Source organism: Stegostoma tigrinum, chromosome 28, assembly GCF_030684315.1.
Source record: "Stegostoma tigrinum isolate sSteTig4 chromosome 28, sSteTig4.hap1, whole genome shotgun sequence".
Classification (NCBI taxonomy): Eukaryota; Metazoa; Chordata; class Chondrichthyes; order Orectolobiformes; family Stegostomatidae; genus Stegostoma; species Stegostoma tigrinum.
In genome coordinates, this window is record NC_081381.1 from 33,873,315 (window position 1) to 33,897,713 (window position 24,399).

The 24,399-nt window shown below is 45.6% G+C and overlaps 1 protein-coding gene across 3 annotated transcripts in view; it reads right to left on the reverse strand.

The window, feature by feature from the left end:
* Positions 1-23,983, reverse strand: part of LOC125466570 (kazrin-like) — a 607,575-nt gene extending 583,592 nt beyond the window's left edge. For all 3 annotated transcript variants that reach the window (XM_048561207.2, XM_048561206.2, XM_048561208.2), the window contains exon 1: positions 23,161-23,983. In XM_048561207.2, the coding sequence (XP_048417164.1) occupies positions 23,161-23,269 (109 nt within the window). In that variant the 5' untranslated portion in view covers positions 23,270-23,983. The remainder of the gene's footprint in view (positions 1-23,160) is intronic.
* Positions 23,984-24,399: the final 416 nt, after the last annotated feature.

The following is a 24,399-nucleotide window of genomic DNA, read 5'->3' on the forward strand; positions in this document are numbered from 1 at the left end:
ATGTCCAAGTTCTTTAAGGACCGCAACTTGCCCCCCACAGTGATCGAGAACGCCCTTGACCGCGTCTCCCGTATTTCCCGCAACACATCCCTCACACCCCGCCCCTGCCACAACCGCCCCAAGAGGATCCCCCTCGTTCTCACACACCACCCTACCAACCTCCGGATACAACGCATTATCCTCCGACACTTCCGCCATTTACAATCCGACCCCACCACCCAAGACATTTTTCCATCCCCTCCCCTGTCAGCTTTCCGGAGAGACCACTCTCTCCGTGACTCCCTTGTTCGCTCCACACTGCCCTCCAACCCCACCACACCCGGCACCTTCCCCTGCAACCGCAGGAAATGCTACACCTGTCCCCACACCTCCTCCCTCACCCCCATCCCAGGCCCCAAGATGACATTCCACATTAAGCAGAGGTTCACCTGCACATCTGCCAATGTGGTATACTGCATCCACTGTACCCGGTGCGGCTTCCTCTACATTGGGGAAACCAAGCGGAGGCTTGGGGACCGCTTTGCAGAACACCTCCGCTCAGTTCGCAACAAACAACTGCACCTCCCAGTCACAAACCATTTCCACTCCCCCTCCCATTCTCTAGATGACATGTCCATCATGGGCCTCCTGCAGTGCCACAATGATGCCACCCGAAGGTTGCAGGAACAGCAACTCATATTCCACCTGGGAACTCTGCAGCCATATGGTATCAATGTGGACTTCACCAGTTTCAAAATCTCCCCTTCCCCTACTGCATCCCTAAACCAGCCCAGTTTGTCCCCTCTCCCCACTGCACCACACAACCAGCCCAGCTCTTCCCCCCCACCCACTGCATCCCAAAACCAGTCCAACCTGTCTCTGCCTCCCTAACCGGTTCTTCCTCTCACCCATCCCTTCCTCCCACCCCAAGCCGCACCCCCAGCTACCTACTAACCTCATCCCACCTCCTTGACCTGTCCGTCTTCCCTGGACTGACCTATCCTCTCCCTACGTCTCCACCTACACTCTCTCCACCTATCTTCTTTACTCTCCATCTTCGGTCCGCCTCCCCCCTCTCCCTATTTATTCCAGTTCCCTCTCCCCATCCCCCTCTCTGATGAAGGGTCTAGGCCCGAAACGTCAGCTTTTGTGCTCCTGAGATGCTGCTTGGCCTGCTGTGTTCATCCAGCCTCACATTTTATTAGACTCATTACCCAATTGGGTGCTGGGTCAAACAGCTTTCCCCCACTGAAAACAACAAAACAATCTTTAAAATTAATTCAAATTCGATAATTAGTGATTTCTTTTCCCCCTCACGGGTGGCACACAGCAGTGTCCTGGCGAATGACATTCAACTCCTGCAGATTCCAGAACAACCCTTGAGGTTTGACGATGCTGTTACAATCTGTTGTCTGCAGACTTTCACAAGACTATTTCGAAAATACTTAATTTCTGATCTTTTTCTTCCAACTCAGCAGTCTTTCCATTGCTACATACTTATGAAGTTTAATTTGGGTAAATGTAAACCGAAAGAAGACTTACAGATTCAATGGTAGGGCCCTGGGGAGTGTTATAGAACAAAGAAATCTAGGGGTACAGGGTACATAGCTCCTTGAAAATGGAGTCAAGTTAGCCAGGGCGGTGAAGGCGGCTTTTGGCATGCTAACATTCATCGGTTGGAGCATTGAACGTAGGAGATGGAACGTCCTGCTGCAGCTGTACAAGACGTTGGTGAGGCCACATTTGCAGTACTACGTTCTGGTCATCTTACAATAGAAAGGATATTATTGAATTAGAAAAATAGTACAGAAAAGATTTACTAGGCTGCTACCTGGGCTGGAAGGTTGGTGTCATAAGTAGAGGTTGAATAGGCTGGGACTCTTTTCCCCGGAGTGAAAGAGGCTGAGGGGTTGCCTTATAGAGCTATATGTGATCATGAGAGGCATAGATAAGGTAGAGAGTCAACAGCTTTTCCCCATGGCAGGGGAGTCTAAAACAAGAGGGCATAGGTTTAAAGTGAGAGAGAAGAGACACAAAAGGGTTCAGTGGGGTAATCTTTTTCACACAAAAGTGGTGAATGTCTGGAATGGACTGCCATTGGTAGTGGTGGAAGTGAGTACAATTTTGTTATTGAAGAAACATTTAGACAGGTAAATGGGTGGGATGGATACGGAGCAATATGGACCAAATGCAGGCAAATAGGACTCATTTAAATTGTGAAAACTGGGCAGCATGGGCAAGTTGTGCCGAAGGGCCTGTTTCCATGCTGTCGACCTCTATGACTCTATGACCCCTGACCTTAGTGCGATCTATTGGGGATGGAATTGCGCAGAAGGCTGTCTACATTCCCAGGGTCCTGAAGAACAGGGGCACTCTCCCTGGTGTCCTCGCCAACATTTATCACACACCTAAACACAAAGGGCCAAATTTTCCTAAATGCCGAGAAATTTTGGAGAATTGGATGCGGTGTTGAGTGAGATGCTCCTGACAGTGAGACCAAAGAGTCACATTTTACAATCAAGTTCCAGATTGCGTAGATTCTCACTAGTGACAGGTCTATTAATGGGAATTTTCACTCAATATTACTTAGTCTTGCCTCATTAATAGAATGTTATGGGAGGTGAGGGAGGAAGTTATGAGACCCCTTGCGAATATATTTGCATTATCCATAACAATGGATGAGGTGCATGATAACTGGAGGGTGGCTAATGTTGTACCTTTGTTTCAGAAAGGTTGTAAGGAGAAACCGGGGAACTATAGACCTGTCAATTTGCCTTTGGTTGTGGGTAAGTTGTTGGAGGTGATTATGACAGATAGGATTTATGGACATTTAAGAGAGGCAAACATTGAGTAGGAATAGTCAGCATGGTTTTGTGCAAGGAAATTCATGTCTCACAAGCTTGATTGAGTTTTTTGAGGAAGTTACCAAAATATAGACGAGGACAGAGTAGTAGATGTCATCTAAATGGATTTTAGTAAAGCCATTGAGAAGATTCCACATGGTAGACTAATTAGTAAAGTTATGTCACACGGGATTCAGGGTGACAAAGTGTGGAGCTGGTTGAACACAGCAGGCCAAGCAGCATCTCAGGAGCACAAAAGCTGACGTTTCGGGCCTAGACCCTTCATCAGAGAGGGGGATGGGGAGAGGGTTCTGGAATAAATAGGGAGAGAGGGGGAGCCGGACCGAAGATGGATAGAGGAGATGATAGGTGGAGAGGAGAGTGTAGGTGGGGAGGTAGGGAGGGGATAGGTCAGTCCAGGGAGGACGGACAGGTCAAGGAGGGGGATGAGGTGGTTAGGTGATAAATGGAGGTGTGGCTTGAGGTAGGAGGAGGGGATAGGTGAGAGGAAGAACAGGTTAGGGAGGTGGGGACGAGCTGGGCTGGTTTTGGGATGCGTTGGGGGAAAGGGAGATTTTGAAGCTTGTGAAGTCCACATTGATACCATTGGGCTGCAGGGTTCCCAAGTGGAATATGAGTTACTGTTCCTGCAATCTTCGGGTGGCATCATTGTGGCACTGCAGGAGGGCCATGATGGACATGTCGTCTAAGGGATGAGAGGGGGAGTCAAAATGGTTCGCGACTGGGAGGTGCAGTTGTTTATTGCGAACCGAGCAGAAGTGTTCTGCAAAGCAGTCCCCAAGCCTCCGCTTGGTTTCCCCAATGTAGAGGTAGCCACATCGGGTACAGTGGATACAGTATACCACATTGGCAGATGTGCAGGTGAACATCTGCTTAATATGGAAAGTCATCTTGGGGCCTGGGATGGGGGTGAGGGAGGAGGTGCAGGGGCAACTGTAGCACTTCCTGCGGTTGCAGGGGAAGGTGCCGGGTGTGGTGGGGTTGGAGGGCAGTGTGGAGCGGACAAGGGAGAGACGGAGAGAGTGGTCTCTCTGGAAGGCAGACAAGGGCGGGGATGGAAAAAATGTCTTAGGTGGCGGGGTCGGATTGTAGATGGCGCAAGTGTCGGAGGATGATACGTTGTATCCGGAGGTTGGTGGGGTGGTATGTGAGAACGAGGGGGATCCTCTTAGGGTGGTTGTGGCGGGGCCGCGGTGTGAGGGATGTGTTGCGGGAAATGCGGGGGACATGGTCAAGGGCGGTCTCGGCCACTGCTGGGTGGGGGGGAAGTTGCAGTCCTTGAAGAACGCGGCCATCTGGGATGTGTGAGAGTGGAATGCCTCATCCTGGGAGCAGATGCGGTGGAGGCGAAGGAATTGGGAACAGGGAATGGAATTTTTGCAGGAAGGTGGGTGGGTCTAGGTAACTGTGGGAGTCGGTGGGCTTGAAATGGACATTGGTTTCTAGCTGGTTGCCTGAGGTGGAGACAGAGAGGTCCAGGAAGGTGAGGGATGTGTTGGAGATGACCCAGGTGAACTTGAGGTTGGGGTGGAAGGTGTTGGTGAAGTGGATGAACTGTTCGAGCTCCTCTTGGGAGCAAGAGGCGGTGCCGACACAGTCATCAATGTAACAGAGGAAGAGGTGGGGTTTGGGGCCTGTGTAGGTGCGGAAGAGGGACTGTTCCACGTAACCTACAAAGAGGCAGGCATAGCTTGGGCCCATATGGGTACCCATGGCCAACCCCTTTGTCTGTAGGAGGTGGGAGGAATCGAAAGAGAAGCTGTCGAGGATGAGGACGAGTTCGGCTAGGCGGCTGAGGGTGTCGGTGAAGGGGGACTGGTCGGGCATGCGGAACAGGAAGAAGCGGAGGGCCTTGAGGCCATCTGCACGAGGAATACAGGTGTATAGGGAGTGGACGTCCATGGTGAAAATGAGGTGTTGGGGCCAGGGAATTGCAAGTTCTGGAGGAAGTGGAGGGCGTGGGTGGTGTCACGGACGTAGGTGGGGAGTTCCTGGACCAAGGGGGAGAAAATGGAGTCCAGATCGGTGGAAATGAGTTCGGTGGGGCAGGAGCAGGCGGAGACAATAGGTCGGCCAGGGCAGGCGGGTTTGTGCATTTTGGGAAGGAGATAGAAATGGGCCGTGCGGGGTTGGGGAACAATGAGGTTGGAGGCTGTGGGTGGGATGTCCTCTGAGGTGTTGAGGTCATGAATGGTGTTGGAGATGATGGTTTGGTGCTCGGGGGTGAGGTCATGATCAAGGGGGCGGTAGGAGGTGGTGTTGGACAGTTGGCGTTTGGCCTCAGCGATGTAGAGGTCAGTGCGCCATACTGCGCCTCTCTTGTCTGCCGGTTTGATGGTGAGGTTGGGATTGGAGCGGAGGGAGCAGAGGGCTGCACATTCTGCGGGGGAGAGGTTGGAGTGGGTGAGAGGAGTGGAGAGGTTGAGGCGGTTAATGTCTCGATGACAGGTGGAGATGAAGAGGTCGAGGGAGGGTAGGAGGCCTGGGGGTGGTGTCCAGGAATAGGACTTGTGTTGGAAGCGGGTGAAGCGGTCAGTGGAGGGAGGGTTAGGTTCCTGGTTGAAGAAGTAAGCGTGGAGGTGAAGGCGGCAGAAAAACTGCTCTATGTCCAAACGTGACTGGTATTCATTGATGTGTGGGTGGAGAGGGACAAAGGTGAACCCCTTGCTTAGGACTGACCATTCGTCCTCAGTCAGTGGGAGGTCTGGAGGGGATGGTGAAGATTCGGCAGGGCTCAGTGTGGCTGCCTTCTCTGGAGTTGCTGGCTGTGGAGGCTGTGGGCGGAGCAATGTCGGCGTCGGCTGTGAGCGGAGTGCCGCTGTCTTTGGCGGTGGGCGAAGTTGCGTCACTGCATCCCAAAGCCAGTCCAGCTCATCCCCACCTCCCTAACCTGTTCTTCCTCTCACCTATCCCCTCCTCCCACCTCAAGCCACACCTCCATTTACCACCTACCAACCTCATCTCGCCTCCTTGACCTGTCCATCCTCCCCGGACTGACCTAACCCCTCCCAACCTCCCCACCTATACTCTCCTCTCCACCTATCTTCTTTTCTCTCCATCTTCGGTCCGCCTCCCCCCTCTCCCTATTTATTTCAGAATCCTCTCCCCATCCCCCTCTCTGATGAAGGGTCTAGGCCTGAAACGTCAGCTTTTGTGCTCCTGAGATGCTGCTTGGCCTGCTGTGTTCATCCAGCTCCACACTTTGTTATTTTGGATTCTCCAGCATCTGCAGTTCCCATTATCACTGGGATTCAGGGTGAGCTTGCCAATTGGATACAAAATTGGCAGAGTGACGGTGATGAGTTATCATTCCGATTGGATGCCTGTGACCAGCGGGGTTCCATAGGGATTGGTTCTGGCTCCTCTTTTGTTTGCCATTTATATAAATGATTTATGAGAATATCGAAGGCATGGTTAGTAAGTTTGCACATGATACCAAAATTGATGGCATAATAGACAATAAAGGTTTTCTAAGATTACAAAGGCATCATGACCAAATGGGCCAGTGGGCTGAAAAATGGCAGATGGAGTTCAATCTGGGTAAATGTGAGGTATTGCATTTTGGTACATCAAGCAAAGGTAGGACTTATACAATTAATGATATGGCCTTGGATAGTGTTGGAGAACAGAGGGACCAAGGGGTGCAGGTGCATAATTCTTTGAAGTTTGCACCACTTACAGACAGTGTGTTTAAAAGGCATTTGGCACACTTACATTATTTCTCATTCCTTTGAGTATAGGAGTTGGGAAGTCATACTGAGGTTATATAGGATATTGGTGAGGCCTCTTCTGGAATACTGTACGCAGTTCTGATCGTCCAGTTAAAGAAAGGATGTTATTAACTGGAGAGGGTTCTGATGAGATATACCAGGATGTTCCTGGGTATAGGAGGTTTGAGTTATCATGAAAAGCTGTCTAGGCTGGAACATTGTTCACTGGAGAATGGTAGGTTGGGAAGCAACCTTATAGAAGTTTATAAAGTAACAGGGCTATGGACAGTGTTAATGGGTGGGGGATTTCAAGACGAGGGGGCATATTTTTAAGGTGAGAGGAGAGGGATTTAAAAAAGACATGAAGCATTTTTTTTTACACAGAGAGTGGTTCGTGTGTGGAATGAACTTCCTGAGGAAGTATTATTAGAATGTTTAGAAGACATTTGGATAAGTACATGAATAGGAGAGGTTTGGAGGGATATGGGCCAGGAGGAGACGGATGGGAGTAGTTTGGTTTGGATTCTGCTTAGCACGGACTGGTTGGACCGAAGAGCATGTTTCCGTGCTGTACGATTCTATGACAGCTCCAATTCCACCACCTGCAACTGGACACTGAGTCTCCCAACATGAACGTCAGAGCGGGGACCTGGTGAATATAGTTTGCTGTTTGTTCCCTCCAGACCTCCATCTTTGACAGTGGGCACACTGTCAATGGACATTGCCATCTGACATGTATCAGCCTCACCCCAGCATCACAACACGTCCCTCATCCAGTACCCCAGTCCCCTTTGTTGTAATGTTGCTGCAAGGACTCTACGTTCTGTAGGCAGTTTACTAGTTTTATTAAATTTATTCATTGGCATCACAGGCTTGGCTAGCATTTATTGCCCATCCCTAACTGCCCAGAAAGCAGTTAACAGATTGGACTAGACTTCATCTCAGGGGTGTTTGCTTGTTCTCTCTGATATCCCCAACTTGTGCAGATGCCTTACATGGATGTCTACTGGGTGACAAGGACTGAGATTCTGTTAGGTGACCCCTGTTTGAGATCGAGTGTGGACACTTCAACCAGGACAGCGGAGGCAAATGCTGAACCACAATGGGCATCGGGGTAAGAGTATCAGAGACTGAGAGAGGGATGTGGCTAAGGATCGGCAAGCTGTGTGGCCTGGTGCTTAAAAAAGTGAAAGGAGTGGAACTGGCAATGTAAGGAAGTATCCGCTATGCCACCTGTGTGCTGTGAGAGGTGTTACTTTATGGCTGCACTATGTAGATAGCGAAGAGCTGCTCCAGAATGCCAACACTCGATAGGCTGCATGGCTGGAGGTCAAATGTGACAATATCTCAGACATGGCGAGTACATCTGTTTATGGTGAGTGGGAGAATCAGGCTAGCATCAGACAAGAAACGCACCATTGCATCGTGATTAATAAGGCAAGTTTGAGATGATCATGAAACTCAACTCAACTGTCACTTGTTCAATATCTGGTAAGATTCGACCCCCATGATCCGGTCATTTCACCAATTGCTGTGTGTAAATTGGCTGTTGTATGTCCCCATAATGCACCGTACCCCTTTGTGGTCTCTTGAGTTTGCGTAAAGGGTTAAATGACTGTTGGTTTTTATTTAATTTAAAACAAACTGATTCCCTGTGAACAACCAGCCTTTCAAATAATAGGATGAAATTTACAGAGAGAACCCTGGAAACTACAAAATAAATTGAAAGGCTCTGACATACCCTGACAGCAAAAAGAATTTCACAGGCACTATTAATTCTCCAGCTACTATCAGGCAAAGGTCAGAATTAGATTCTCCCTGCAAATTACTTCCCCATCTCCATTATTGTAATTAAAACTCCTCCAGGATTGTTTTTAAATAAATTTCATGTTCAGAGAGTTGAGGTCTGTTAATGCTGGGTTCTATTTCAGTCTTTGACACAATCACATAACAACAATATTAAATCCATCATTGCACCAGATAGAGGTTGATCAGGTGAGCACAAATAATAAAGCTATCTCAACATGGTCTTTAACTAGAACAAGAACCTGTAGTTTCATCCATCCTGCCCCATACAATGGAGTACCTTGTGCACCATGATAGTCACACAGCCATCCCACTCCAAAACTATGTGATCACTCAGGCAAAATGTTAAAGAAATCCTAGGTCAATTTGCAAGGCAGTGAGAAACATCTATAAAATTCCTCCTGAGCCCCTGAATAATCAAAACAAGCAAAAAGAAATGATCACTCTCGCCACAAAATTCTGACGGCTCATACCTCTTGTGCTCTTCCGGTGGGAGTAGAGATCATTGGGTCCAGCTCTTGTTTAAAAGCAATTCAGTCAATCATCTTTCACTGCATGGGTCTGCAGCCTGTCCAAGGCTATCACCTTTCACTGGGAAAAGAGTCCCCTCCTGATAGCCAAACCTGGATTGAGCCTTGTATAACTGATCATTGAGCGCCCTGGTCCTCCCTGATCTATTCATTAGATATAAACAAACAATTGGTACAATTTAAAAGGCATCTGGATGTGTGTAGGAATAGGAAGGGTTTACAGGGACAGGGGTAATGCTAGTGAATGTGACTACAATTAATTTAGGGTAACTGGTCAGCACGGGCAAGTTGGACTGAGGGCTCTGTTTCTGCACTGTGCAACTCTATGACTCTAAGACACAGATTTGACATCTCCCCTTCATTATCATTCTAGCAGCCATCAGATCAGTTAAAACCTACACTCTCCAAAGTGTAAAGAGCCAGTTTTTCTCGTCTCCTTTGATAACTAAAATGTTTTAAACTTGGCACGAGTATCCTGATCCTCTTCCGTGGCTTTCCAAAACCTCAACTGTATCACTGTCCACATGAAGCGACCAAAACTGGACACAGCAATCCAACAGAATTTTAAGGAAAATATTGTGCTATCGAGTGATATTATTTCTTTTAATGTCAATTGTCATAGAAATTCATCTTGAACCTCAATTGCTCCATATTTCACTTCACGACACTACCCTATCAATTATTAAATGTCTGCACTAGAAAGTCTGATCTTTCATTCCCTACCTGTTTGTATGCTATTCCCTGAAGGATATGTCTATATTCCGCATTCTCCCTTATCAAATACGTAAGATCGCACTTCTCCCAAGTCAAACATCACTTGCCTGTCACGCAACCTACTATCACTACAGTCCCAACACTTGCAGCTTGACTCTGACTAATGGACAATGATGCCAACACCAATATACATGGGCACCACTGATAACCGGTCTCCTTTTACAACTACAATCTAGAACAAAAACAGAAATTGCTGGGAAAGCTCAGCAGGTCTAGCAACATCTATGGAGAGAAATCAGAGTTCTGAGGAAGGGTCACTCAAACAAAAACGTTAACTGATTTCTCTCCACAGAGGCTGCCAGACCAGTTGAGCTTTCCCCGCAATTTCTGTTTTTGTTTCTGATTTACAGCGTCCGCAGTTCTTTTAGTTTTTACTCACAATCTGTCTATGATGTCTCAGCCAGTGATCAATCTAGAGTAATTTATTACACCTAATACCAAAGGCTTGGAATTCATAGACGGAAATTGTGCTAGTAACAACCAAGGGCATTTTGGAAGTATGTTAGTTGGGCTTACTTCATCCACAGTCCTTTGAAAAATATTTTCAAATTTGTAAGATATAATCACCATTGCATGAAGCCACACAGTCTCCCTCTCTATGTAAAAGATAAAGTCACCATATGGCTGCTCTCCCATTACTCAGAGGTGACTGATGGTTGACAGTCACCATGCTTCAGGCAAGAGAGGTTGAGATGGAGAGCCATCCATGGCAACCTCAGCCAGTACAGAAGCTGAACCTACATTGTCAACAACACTTTGTCTCACAAACCAGCCATCCAGCCACCTGAGCTAGCCAACCACATCATATATTGTTCCCCAAACAACACAGTCAAGTATCTTTTTCAGTTACTAATGTGAAATCTATGGTGCTGAAGTTACCTAGACCCATCTTGTTTCTGCCTTTGAGCATTAGGATGGCATTGACCTCCTTCTAGACAAACAGAAACACACAGGAGTGCAGACGTCTGTTAAAAATACATAGTTAGGGCAACTTGAATAGCAAGTTCTAACTCCCAGAGAACAGGAGTTCCAAAACATCCTGCATTGGATCTTCTGAGACTGGTCTCCCGAGCACTGCTGCTGGTGACGTGGGAAGAATGGTCACTGCGGACACACTTCATGCTCAGCTGTACCCCAGATGGTGTCACTAACAACCAAACACCATTGTCTGAAGCTGGGTGTGATTCTTGCCATTTGGAAACACTACTTAACTCACTATTTGAGAGGATAACAATATTGGGACCAAGAAGATCTGTGGGGGATCTCAGAGTCCTGAGAAAGCAACAGAGGGAGAGAGGAATTAAAAGAGCAGTCGAAAGAAAAAACAGAGAAGAGTGTAAGGGAGGAACAGAAATCGACTGGAGTTGGCGGGGGTGGGGGGGGAGGGGGGAGAGAAAGAGAAACATAAATAATGGATTGATGGAGACTTCCCGCAGCAGCCTCTGACGTCCATCATCCTGTACAATGGCTTTTGCTAAGAATCAGACAGTTTCTCCCCAAAAACTGAGCTTCTTCTCCCTGGAGCAAAAAATTAATGATGGGACGTAGGAATCACGGAAGCAAGTTTGATTTTGATCTTGTTATATGCTGTAGGTTGTTTAAAACAAAACCCAACAAAACATTATGTAATACTGTATACCAACACTGCCAACATATTAGAATGGTGAAGTTAAATGAATTTTAAACAACCATCTGGGATATGTTGGGTAGAATAACTGTCACTATTCCTCCATTGGTATTAGTCTATGCTATTGATATCAAGTGGATGCCTAGACAATATCTTTGTCTTAAGATATAATATAATTAACAAAACTGAGTCTTTTTATTACATACTACTGAATCGCTTATTACATTACATCTGAGATACACAGTAGCCTCTTTTGAGACATCAGGCTCAGTTTACTATTAAGGTGAGTATTGAAAATTTCTCACACAGAGCTGCTAACAAACACAGAACTCCGATCAGCTCTTTCCAGGAAAAGGCCGCTTTATCTTAATAGGTGGAGTTTATGTCAATTAACTCTTTCAGCGAGTGACTGGGTGGCACAGTGGTTAGCACTGCTGCCTCAGAGCACCGTTGACCCAGGTTTGTCTGTGTGGAGTTTGCACATTCTACCTGTGTCTATTACTGCCTCAAAACATTTCTCTCTCATGATTAATTTTTTTTTTTACACAGTCGCTTGGTATGTAATGTAGGTTTACATGGCTCATCTCAGCCAGTCCCAGTCTACAAAAATGGTTGATGATTCGGTTCGGTTATGAGTCTGCTGCTTAGAGTCATAATCATACAACACAGAAGCAGAAGCTTCGACCCAACTCATCCACAACGACCAGACATCCCAATCTGATCCAGCTCCATTTGCTGGCATTTGGCCTGTATCCCTCTAAACCCTTCTTACTCCTATTGCTTGGGGATGAAATATTCAGATACACTTTGTTGCCACACTAGAAACTTGGCGCATCTTTGATTTCTCGAATGCCCTTTGCAGAGGACATGGTGTCAATGTTGCTTTTGAATGTTAAATCTTGAATCTATTTTGAATCTCCCTTGAAGATTGTAAGCTTCCTCAAATTGTGTCAGAGGAAATGGTGTTTCTGAAAGAATTCCTCTCCTTTTATGTTGTAGTGAAGTATACTCACCTGTGATCCTTCCATTCTCACATCTAGTCTTTTTAGATAATATCATCAATTTAACAGAGTCAGAGTACAGCTGGCTGTTGTGTATTGGACTGTTTCTTGTAAACAGCCAGTTGACTGCATAAAAATTCTGTGACTAGCTCCTGATTGTTGCGGTATCAGGGATATCCAGAGATCAGATTTTGGAGATTGGCCTGCAGTTGGAAAAGAATTGAATAATACCTCCAAACTTACAAAATCAGGAGTATCTTCTGTTCTTTCAGTCAAAAAAACTTCCAGCAGCATTCGAGAAGGAAAATTAATATCACGTGATACATATCTTCTCTTAGGTCTTAGAAAAGTATTTGCTGAACCTGTAAAGCCTTCCTTTTGTTCAGTCAAGTCCTGCTGATTAATGTATTTGATTTCTGAGCTAGCTGATGTTCTTCAGCGCAAAAGTCTCGGACTAAAGCACAGTTTTCTGCTCAGAAATACGAAGGGTTTATTTCCAATAATGTAAGCCAGTTCCACATGGTACTGGTTTTGGATATGTTAAGAGTCCTTTCACTTTGAGTTATGTTCTGCCTGTGCCATGCAGCTCTCCATCAGACAGTTATTGCTTCACTCTCACCAACCAAGGTACTTTTTCAACTAACACTAAGTTAGGAAAGCTTTAGTCTAGTGGTATTATTACTGGGCTGTTAACCTAGTGACCCAGGTAACGTATAGGGTGGCACGGTAGCTCAGTGGTTAGCACTGTTGCCTCACAGTGCCAGCAACCTGGGTTTGATTCCACCCTCAGGCGACTGACTGAATGAAGTTTGCACATTCTCCCCGTGTCTGCGTGGGTTTCCTCCGGGTGCTCCAGTTTCCTCCCACAGTCCAAAGATGTGCAGGCTAGGTGGATTGGCTGTGCAAAATTGCCCGTAGTGTTTGGGGATATGTAGATTAGGTGGGTTGTAGGGAATGGGTTTGGGTGGGATGCTCTGAGGGTCAGTGTGGACTTGTTGGGCCAAAAGGCCTGTTCCCATACAGCAGGGATTCTACGATTCTCGTAACACATGCCCTGGTGTCAAATTGGATGATTGTTAAAAGCTCAACTTAACATAAGAGCACATTCTGTTCATAACATGGATTTACGACAGCAACTGGTTAGCTCCTCCCAGGATCTACTTTACATCCTGATTGGTGCAGCCCATCTTGTGATGTCAGATGACCCTTTCAAGTCCTATTTACCTTATATAACACAATAATTCCAAATTATGTATGAATCAGTAATATTTTGGTTGAATCGGGCTTATTTTGTTGATATTTTTAACTGTGAATGATCACCATACTTTAAACAAATGTGTATCCTTATAGCTTTGAATTCTCACCTTCTTTGATTTCAAACTTGTGTTTTCCATCACACCATAAAACAAATATTCACACATTTCACTGGTGATACCTAGTTTACATCGTACGGGCTTTCTCATTCATCCACAGATGGGGGCATTGCAAACCAAGTCAGCATTTACCCCCCCATCCTTAATTGCCCTTGACAAGGTGGCGTTGAGTCACCTTATTGAATGACTTGACTCCATTGAGCTAGGGGAACCAACAGCCCAGTTAGGAAAAGCTGCAAGGAAAGACAATAAATATCGCACAATCAATTAGGATGTAATTCAGCATCACGTGACCAGTATCACATGACTAGGACCCGCGGGCACAGCCTTAAAATTAGAGGGGGTAAATTTAAAACTGAAATGAGATGACATTTCTTCAGCCAGAGAGTGGTGGGCTTGTGGAATTCATTGCCGCAGAGTGCAGTGGAGGCCGGGACGTTGGATGCCTTCAAAGCAGAGATCAACAAATTCTCGATCTCAAAAGGAATCAAGGGCTATGGGGAGAGTGCAGGGAAGTGGTGTTGAAATGCCCATCAGCCATGATTTAAATGGAGTGGATTTGATGGGCCGAATGGCCTTACTTCCACTCCTATGTCTTATGGTCTTATGATCCAATAATCACATGACTAAATCGCCAGGAATACGCCTAACAAGAGTTGACAACACTGAGGAACCCAGAGTCGGGTGACTAAATGTTCATTTTTATTTTAGACAGTGTGGATCTGGCCATATTCTGATACTGGGCGGCCTTAGTTCTTGTATTTTAAACTCACAATGTTTACAACATCTTGGTCTAGCCAGAGGGAAGGTCTGTTCATTCTTGTGCACTTGCCGACCAAACAAACCATTATTCAGAACTGAATTATATCAAAATCAAGCAATTAGGAGGCTGGGTGGTGCCAAATGACCACTGCACCAGCCTCGTTGGTTCAAAATATTGCTCCTGACCATTTCCAATTCAGTGAGAGACAGTGTGCAGTTAAAGAAACCATCACTCTGTTCTGTACGATTGTAACACCTTCCTCGATAATACAAAGGGAGATGGTGGTAATGGCGCCAGATTTCTCATCTGAAACCCAGCTTAATGCTTTGGTGGAATGGGTTTAAATTGTACCATGGGAGGTAGTGGAATTTAAATTCAATTGATAATATTTGGAATTTAAAACGAAAGTAATGGAGACCTTAAAAAGCGGCAATGAATTCCACAAGCCCACCACTCTCTGGCTGAATTACTGATTGCCATAAACATCTTATCTCATTCACTAAAGGACTTTACGGAGGGAAATCTATTCTTCACCTGTGTGTGATCTCCATGTAACTCCAGTCTGACCCTCTGAAATAGCCTAGTAATCCATTCAATTCAAGGGCATTTAGGGTTGACCAACAAATGCCAGCCTAGCCAGTGGTGCTCATACTTTAAAGAGTGAGAAAGACGGTGGTCATTGCTTGAACTATTTAAATGATTACAGGCAGTCCCAGGTTGTGAATGGAATCCATTCTGGAGTTCATTTGCAAGTCAGTTTGCAACACAATGTAGGACAATGTAAAGGAGCCGTCTGTAAGTACAAGAAATGTATGTCGGGTCTTTAAAATTACAGCCACACTTGAGATGGTGTTCATAAATCAGGTACTACTATTTCAGCAACTTGGAGACAATAAGGACTGCAGATTGGGGAAGCATTATCCTATGCTATGCTTAGAGATAGTAAGATCTGCCGATGCTGGAATCAGAGATAACACAGTGTGGAGCTGGAGGAACATAGCAGACCAGGCAGCATCAGAGGAGCAGGCAAGTTTCTATGTTTTAATATCAATAAGTCTTAAACTTGTAGTTATTTTTGTGCACAGAATATGGGGCACTAAGCAGTAGAAAAATCTGTGTTTATTATTACTGCTGTCCATCAGTGACAGCTTTGGGTGTCTATCATCCAGTCCAGTTGGCCTATATTCAGGTTCCTATTTCTCTCTATATTAGAATTTCAGCTCTGGGCATTTGGTTCTTGTCAGCAGGCTCCTAGAGTTAAAGTCTAGCCCCAGGGTTGAGGTGCATTGATTGATGCACATCTTATGAAGTGTGATAGGTCATTGTCAAGAGGAGCCATGGGAAACCCTGCCTTAAGGTGGTAAAAGGTATAGGTTATGTAAGCGCCATGGCAATGCAGTAGGGAGAAGGAAAAGTAGCTCTACTGAGGCGATTGTTACAAAGTTCTGACGACAGGTTGATTCTGTGAGGACTGAATATCTGAGCTAAGCCAGTGGCAGAAGCTGTGATGGACATGGAATGGAGACCAGAGACACGTCGGCTTGAAAATACAAGAATACAGTCCAGTGCATTGCAGCAGCCAGCCTAATGGCTTTACATTCTCACTGTCATAATCCACATTATACAACATTGTGCAGTTTAGCAGGAGTTCTGTTGGTTCAAAGTAGATGTAATCAGCAGTAAATCCTTTACCCAGCATACACACCTTAGCAGTATATAAATTTAGGCCCTAAAATGTGCTGGTCCAGATCACCGTCAGTGATGTCCCTTTACTCTTCCTGTGACCCTACTTTATCCCAGACAAGGGCGATATCTTGCTGTAAGTGCAGGGTGTTGATACATTTGTACCAGATCATTTGAAGGCAATTATGTTGTCATTCTGCGCTGGCCCTCAATCTTATTTCAATCTCAGAGAGTGAAGTATCAATCCTGAAACCCAATTACACTTCACTTAATGCAATCAACTTGTGAATCTAAATCAGAGTTAGCAGAGGCAACAGTTACATTGATCAGGATGGACAGATTTAATCTCATTCCACACAAAACAAGATGCTGAATCAGATCAGACTTTATCATGTCGATAGAATCTGTGTTCAATAAATAATATTTAGAATTCAGTCTGATTGTTTGTGATCCAGCAATTATCTCCATTTATTTGTAGATTTAATGAAGGTCTTCCCTCAATTCCAAGCCATTGGTGTAATTTGGTTCACTATCCTGAACCAACGTGTAATTCAGAAAAATCTCAAACCACCACTTCCTTTCCATTGACCCCATGCCCATAGTTACATGTAATGTTTGACATCTCTTGAATGATGAAGGCTGAGGGGTGCCTGAATTAATGTGTTTAAAATACTGAAGTAGTTTTACAGGACAGATACAGAAACCCCACTTCATAGAACACCAAAATCAGGAGCCATTAATATCAAACAATCACTAACAGAGGATTCAAGAGCAACTTCATATAGAACCCCCTTTCATTTCAGTCCCTCCCTTTCTCTCATTCTCAGAGAAAAACAGAGAGCCCATAATAGCACAGAAAGAACAAAGATGGTGGCTTTGGGCTGCTCTATATTCATCTCCTCATGCCTTACAGGTAGGCGCTGACCTGGATGCCCTGAGAAACTGACTGACTGTGCCCAAGCCCCTGGACTGGCATCGGAGGCTGCCCTTGGATTACTGTGCCAAGACCCCTGACTGAAGGATGCCCTCCTTAATTTGACTGAGAAGCTTCCCGACTGGGTCTACGTGCTAGACAACAAGGCAGGACAGATGTACTGTAGGCCTGGTTGCTCTGGGAGCGAAAACGCAGGGCAAGGCAAGGCAGAGCAGGGCTGATGCAAGCTCTAAGACAGTGAGCAATTGTCCCAGCGATGCAGCCTGGTCCAGCCTTTGAGCTGAGGACACAGGGTCCAGGCAGCAGCACCTCAGTATGCTGAGGTCTGCGTGGCAGCACAGGGGGATACTGAAAGTGGATCGGAGATATACCATGATGAAGCAAGGAGGTTGGCACATGTTGGATGCCAGTGTCTATGGATGCAGGGCACTGGAACTGTTGGCCATGATGCATGCCCTGAAACACTGCCCAACAATGACATTCCAAGTGGTGAGAGGATTCGATAGGTACCCACACTGACCTTCGCACCAACTGTTGGCACCTTGTTTCCCCATGGCGTGGTTGGGTAGGAAACTGCACATTGATGAGGCAAGCAACAATACACCATCTAATTTCACTCCCTCCAACCCTCAGTGCCTGGACCTCCAAGATACACGTGTGAGATTGTATTTCAGAACCACAGGTCAACGTGTTGGCATGGTGAATGACATTTACGGGACGACAGAATGGCTGCACAGATTACCAGCAGTGTTGGCAGAGACTTCTTTAGAACCTCATTGGATGGGGGAATCATGGGCTGACCAGCATCTATTGTCCAACCCTAGTTGTCCCAGAGGGTAGTTAGGAGTCAACCACATGTAACCCAGACTGGGCAAAGATGTCAGGTTCCTTCCCCAAAGGACATTAGTGAACCAGGTGTGTCTTTCCAACGATCAACCAAAGTTTCATCATTAACGTCAGTCTCTAGATATTTAATTGAATTCAAATTCCACCATCTGCTGCGTCAGGATTCGAACCCAGGTCCCCAGAACATTTTCAGGATGTTGGGACTAATACCACTAAGCCATTGCCTCCCCATTGTTCTCCTGGACTTCTCATCACAGCCTATAACATTCAGTCCATAGACGCATTTAGGAGGAAGCTGAAGTAGTGAATGCAGGAGAAAGGAGTAGATGAATCCACCAATAGGACTACGTGAAGCAATGTAGAAGGAGATGGGTGTGGAATAGAAATCTTGGCACAGACTAGTTGGGTTAGAATCTACAGTACAGATACAGGAGGCTTGTGTACTTTAATTCCATATAATTAGCTGTCCCAGAGACTGGCCACAAGGTCTGCTGATTCTTCCGGAGACGATGTCACCCATTTTGTCGTCATGTTCTGGGATGTGTCCAGAGATTAAACACACATTTCAAGAAGTCCTTAAGCATGACGTGGAGGCAGAACAGAAAACGACAAGCACAAGGGATCAAAAAGAGAATCTATAAAAGCTGTAAATGTTTATCATCAGAGCACAGGACTGATAGATTTTATTTGAGTTGCATCTTCTCAGTTCTGAAAAAGGAACTTGACCCATGCTTGAATCTGACTTTCTCTCTTAGGCCTACTTTATATTTACAACATTTTCCATTTTAATTCAGCCAAAAAAACTGGCTCAGAAATTGCTGGAAAAGCCCACTCCTTAACAAGCGAGATAAATTTAACTTTTCTCCTCAACCTTCAGTTGGTATCATTTTTGCAGCTCACAGAAATGTGAAATCATGGTGACTTGGCTTCATGGTGTGCCACCTCATCACCACCAATTCCTGTGGCTTCCCAATGTGCTAATAATGGTGGATGCTGAGGGGTCCTGGCCCGTTATGAGTTAAGGTTAGAGTTAGGATGTGACATCCCAATCAACTTTCCTTGAAAATCATGGACGCCGTGTTCTGCACGATTGTTAAATCAACCCTAAGGAAACTTGAGGAAGAAATTTGTCTTTGCTGGATCTTACCTTCTGCTTATCATGCTCCTGTCCATTACTTAGCTCCTGTGCCTTCAACAGAACACAATATTACATGCGCTTGACCTTTAGCACACATTTAACTCCACCACAGAAATTTGGTTTCTACCTCCCATTTATTCACTCCTTAAAATTCCCTAACCTGGCTATGTTACAACAACCGCATTTATTGGAGAGCTTTAAGTATCTCCTTCAAAGTTACAATTGGACCTCGGTAGAAACAGGGAGCATGAATTTTTCTGAGGACATTGGATCTGGAGATGAACCTTGGAAAATGCCTGGTGTACTATCCAACATTTCAAAGGGTGCTGGCAGGGATAGTTCCTCACTGCTGTTGCAATCTCAGAAATTAAGTTAATAAATTAAAGCCTTGCAGTCAGTTTCTTTAATCTCAAAAGTTGTGAAACTCCCAGTCTCCCTCAGCCTTACCTTCTTCCCCCAGTCCTTCACATCACGGCTTATGTTTAAGCTTACCTCACCTCTCTCTCTCTCACGCTCCGTTCCACTCTACTGCAGCCCTGCCCTTTGGGTCTTGGCTCATCACCATCATTTACTTATTAATTCAAAGGTAAATTTACAAGAAACTCCGGAATGGTGAAGCAGAACAATTGCTTAAGAACAATATTGTTTATTTCTGCCCGCATCATGCTGCAGTTTAGAAAGGGCTAAGCTGAAATGGGCTTGAAACAAACTCGGTTTCCTCAGAGGTTTCAATCCACGTTCAATGTAAATCTGATTTGTTCATCAGGAGGAATTTGGCTGCTGCAAGCAGAGTGTGGTTATCGAGTAACTGGTGTTCTTGCACTATGCACCAACCAGTCCTTCACTAAGAGTAAGTGTAGGTTGTTGTTTGCTAAGTGAGTGTTGGAGAGAGGTCAGGCTCTCAGTTAAATGCACCATGTTGAATCTTACTTGTTTCCACCCTCCTCAGCACACTGAGTGTTTTAAAGAAGAAATACTTCGCAGCAATGTCTTTCTTAGGGTCTTTGCAGCCTTAAAACACTGATTCTTCCAGTGTGGTCAGAATGGGGGTGTTGGTGAACCTTTACAGGAAGCTCACAGGAGAGTGTAGCTTATGCTAGTGTTGTGCAGTGAAATGCAACCCATTCACATTACTGCCTCGCTGGGAGGAAGTGAGGCAATCAGGGAATTGGCTTTTTTTTAGGGGTGAGGAAAGGAAAAGGAGTGAATTCACAACCACTTAACATTATTTTTTACAAACAAGAAGTGGTTGGAATTAATTGCAAACATGTATCAGTCATTGTCAGTTCTGAATGCATCTTACTGGTCAGAGAAACCCATGAGGAAGACATTAATGTTCAGTGCTCTCCTCCTGCTGTTAGGATTTGCACCAGCAAATCTATTACCATCCGACTCCCCTCTCCAGTTCCAAATGTTGAATCCTGTTTGCCAACCATCACCAGTACTCTGTGGCCTGCGTCTGTCCTAGTGCTGCTCTCACAGTCTCTGTCCCTTCACAGAAGCATTTCATTTCACACTTGGACGATGCCCAGTCAAGTTCCCATCGTGTTCTGGAGGCTGCTTGCAGCAAAACGGTGTCCTTACTCTCTACGTGCTTCCCACTCTGCTTCTGCTCCATCAGACCTACCTTTCACTCCCAGAAATATGTAAAATGTGAAGCCTCAGGAAATAATCCAAGAACATCCTTCATTCCTGCCTCCCAATCCACAGCCACAACTGTACTTGGAAGGCTCTTTATAAATGGATGAAACATTTGAAAAAGGCAATTCTCAGGAGCATTATCAAACACGATATAACAATGACACTGAAATATGTGAGTCAGATTAGGGCATACGACCCAAAGCTTGGCCGAGCAGGTAGGTTTTGAGGAGCGTCATAAAAGGGAAGAATGTGAGGTGGAGACACAAAGTTGTAAATTCTAGAGCTTGGGGCCTAGCTGCCTGAAAGTAGAGCCACCATTGGTGCAGTGATTGTAATTTGGACAGCGCAGATATCTCAGTTGTTGGCAGGAGGGTTACAGGATTAGGGAGCCGTTAAAACCATTCAGGGACTTAGCATCACCACAAGGTCCCATCTAAAGAACACAGCAGGAGAGATATACACTCCCTGTCTGAAAGGGGAGGGAATCTGATCAGATTAATATTGCAAGCTGCTGCTGCATTCAGAAACTACGGATTACTGAGAGACAGAAGGGCGCATCATGTGAATAGATGGAGTTTAGCTGCAAGATGCAGCTGGCGAGTTAAGTATCCATCCATCTGTTTCAAACAGAAAGAGAGATGATCATTCCTACCATTATCTGCTCCCAAATGGGCAATTTCTCCTCCCCTCACAATCAAACATTTCCACCTGAGCATGTTTCGAGGTTTTCCAAAAAAAGGTGGCTATATTTCATTACGGGTTGATTTTGAGCATTTACGGATACTCCCATAAGAAACCAGGAGCTGACAGCATTACAGTTATCAGGGTTAGAATTTACTCAGCACAAGAGGTGGAATTGTACTACCTGTTGCACGTAAAATTATTTCAGGTCTTAAAACACAGAATTGTCCCAGAGGAAGACCATTCGGCCCATTGCTTTTATGATCGCTCTCAAAATGAGCATTTCAGTGCCATTCCCCCACCTGTTCCCTGTGAACCTGCACATTCTTCCTTTCCAAATAATAGCTTTGTTCCCTTTCGAATGCCTGAACCGAACTTGTTCCCACCACTGTCCTCAGCAGTGCCTTTCAGAGCTGAACCACTCGCTGCGTGCAAACATTTTTCCCTTCTTTCATTTTTGCTTCTTTTGCGAATTACTTTAAATCTATGCCCCCTCATTTTCAATCCTTCTACAAGAGGGAACTATTATGTCCAGAACCCGCTTCAATTAATATTGATTGATCAAAAACTGTTCAATATTGGAACAATATCGTACCTGTTGTACATTTACACAGTTCGTGAGCAGAAACCCATAAGCCTTCTATAACGGGCAAAAGTGTTAGGAGCGAAAACGACTGCAATCATCATATCCACATCTCTTCAACTGTTGGCAGGCTATTAATCTAAGGGAACCTCCATGGACTCTGTGTTGGTTGTTAATCCAGATGCAACTGTGCCCACCACCATACTGCAAGATGCATATACAAGTGCAGCTGCTTGGATTCCTTGGGAGTGGGGAGGCTGGTTCAGTTGGCAGGGTGGTTGCCGTGGTAAGTTTGGTGCCTATGGCACAGGATTCGATTCCCATTTTGGTCTCCTCCTTATACCCTCCAATGGGGAAGATCTTGGTGCCAAACATTCAGTCTTGGCTTCGGACAGAGAAGGTGCTGCACATAACAGGCAGGAGGGAGTGTCCTGGCCTATGTTTTTCTCCATGTCCTTCAGGTTGTCACACTTCAGCTGTGACTAACTCAGCAGCACAGGGCCAGGATCGTTGGTGCATTAACAGATGACCATTTGGGCAGTGTGTGGCGGGGAGGGCGAGGTAGTTTAGGAGTGGGAATAAGGCAGCATCAGTTCCCTCACCTGTGATCTGGAGAGCCCCAAGAGTCAATTCAGGATTGCAATATTTTCCAGTTGAAAACATTGGCAGCTTATAGGCAGCCTGTACATGATAGCAGATATTTGGCCACCTCAGAATGCCTTAAGAGAGGCCTTGCAACACCAGAGCTGTCACTTCCCATGAGACAGTGTGAACATGGGGAGTCTGGTCCACTGTTCTCGCTCTCATCTACAATCAGTTAAAGCTCAGGAGCACCAAGAGAGCCAGGCGCCAAGCAACAATCGTCACTGACATGTCCGCACCTTCTCCCCAGCCCAGTGCCCAATCAGAAGGACAGCCATCCCCACAGATCCTGACGGGGTCAAAGGGGTATAGATCAAAGGTGAGTAAGGGCGCGAGGTACATATCAGGCATAATCTCAGCGAATGATGACGACTTACTAAATGGCCAACGCCACATGTGCTACATTTGCAGTTCTTACCGAAACAGAGATCAGGGAGCAGAAACCCAGAACAAGGAAGCTCAGAAAAAACACTCAAACTAGGAGTGGGACAATGAATCACACACACAATCTCTGGAAATCGGTGCATTTTAGTGCCGCAAAATTTCAATTATTTTGAAACAAATGCAGAAGGTAGATTGACTGACCTGCCTGCATGACCTCACACTGGTGCCCAAAGACCTGTGTGAAGGTGGTGCTGTTCTCTGCTGGGCTCGCAGCTGTCGACATATCCATGGCTGCTTGGTCTTTAGTCATGTATTGTGTGCTGCTTGGAGTTGTTCCCAAGGCTCCTCTTTGTCACCTCACCACACAGACTCCGAAAAGTTTTCTGGCTTCAGTTACAGGCTGGGAGAAAGATGAAAAGCTCTTGGCTAGTGGAGTTTCTGTAGGCAGACACTGACTGATCCCTCAACACCACAAAGCCCGTTTCTATACAGTGCTCTCTCTCTCTCCTTGCAGGCAATCAAGCAGGAATCTCTCCGCACAATACAGCCTGCTTGCAGTGCGACACAGCCAAAACACTCAATATTCCAAACCTAGTAATAATCTTCTAACGTTTTGGCAGTCAACCCTCAGAAGTACATTCCTCTCCTTGGCTGCTCTGCTGTCAACATCCAGTAGGAGCTCTCTAATCCTCCTTCACTGCAGCCTAGAAATTTGACCTTCAGACAAGCTGCTTCCCCAGTCGGTATTTTAACTAGCCTTGGCAACAGTTTAAGATTAGCTCGGAGCTGAAAGGCACTTCCAAGGAGGGAGATGATGCAGCAGAGAAGGCTGGTAATCGACTCAAACTGCCTCCCTGCTCACCAACAACAGCAATGGCTGTCGATTATCGCATCGAGACAGAGGTGCAAAGTCAGTCAGAGCTCACACCACACCACGGATTGCAACCCCTGTCCCTGCAGAATCATTAATGAACGAAGAAGATTGAGGACAGCTGAGGGGATTAAAAGCTGCTGCAATTTTCGACCTCCTTTCCGCTGATGTGCAACCTGTTAATTTTGGGTCGATGGATGCATTCATGACAAATCAAAAAAGTGAAAAGTCAGAAGTAACCCTTTAATTACTGGGTGGCTCCCCACACTAACGAAACATCCCCAAGTGTATATTAAAATCGTGCGCATTAGGTTAATCTGGGATGATATTTTTTGGTTATGCTTTCATGTCCCCACCAGCCAACTGTTGAAAGATATGTACAGAGAAAGGAAATGCCCCTCTCCCCCTCCTTCTGCAGTTCTCTACAGCACTACCTGCTTTGTGGTGAAATTACAGCTTTTCTGCACACTGCGAGTGTAAATGACAATTTTGTTTGCATTGTTTCTACAACCAACAACGCACATGAAATGATGAGAAACACTTTAACCATTCCCTTATCTACGGGTGTG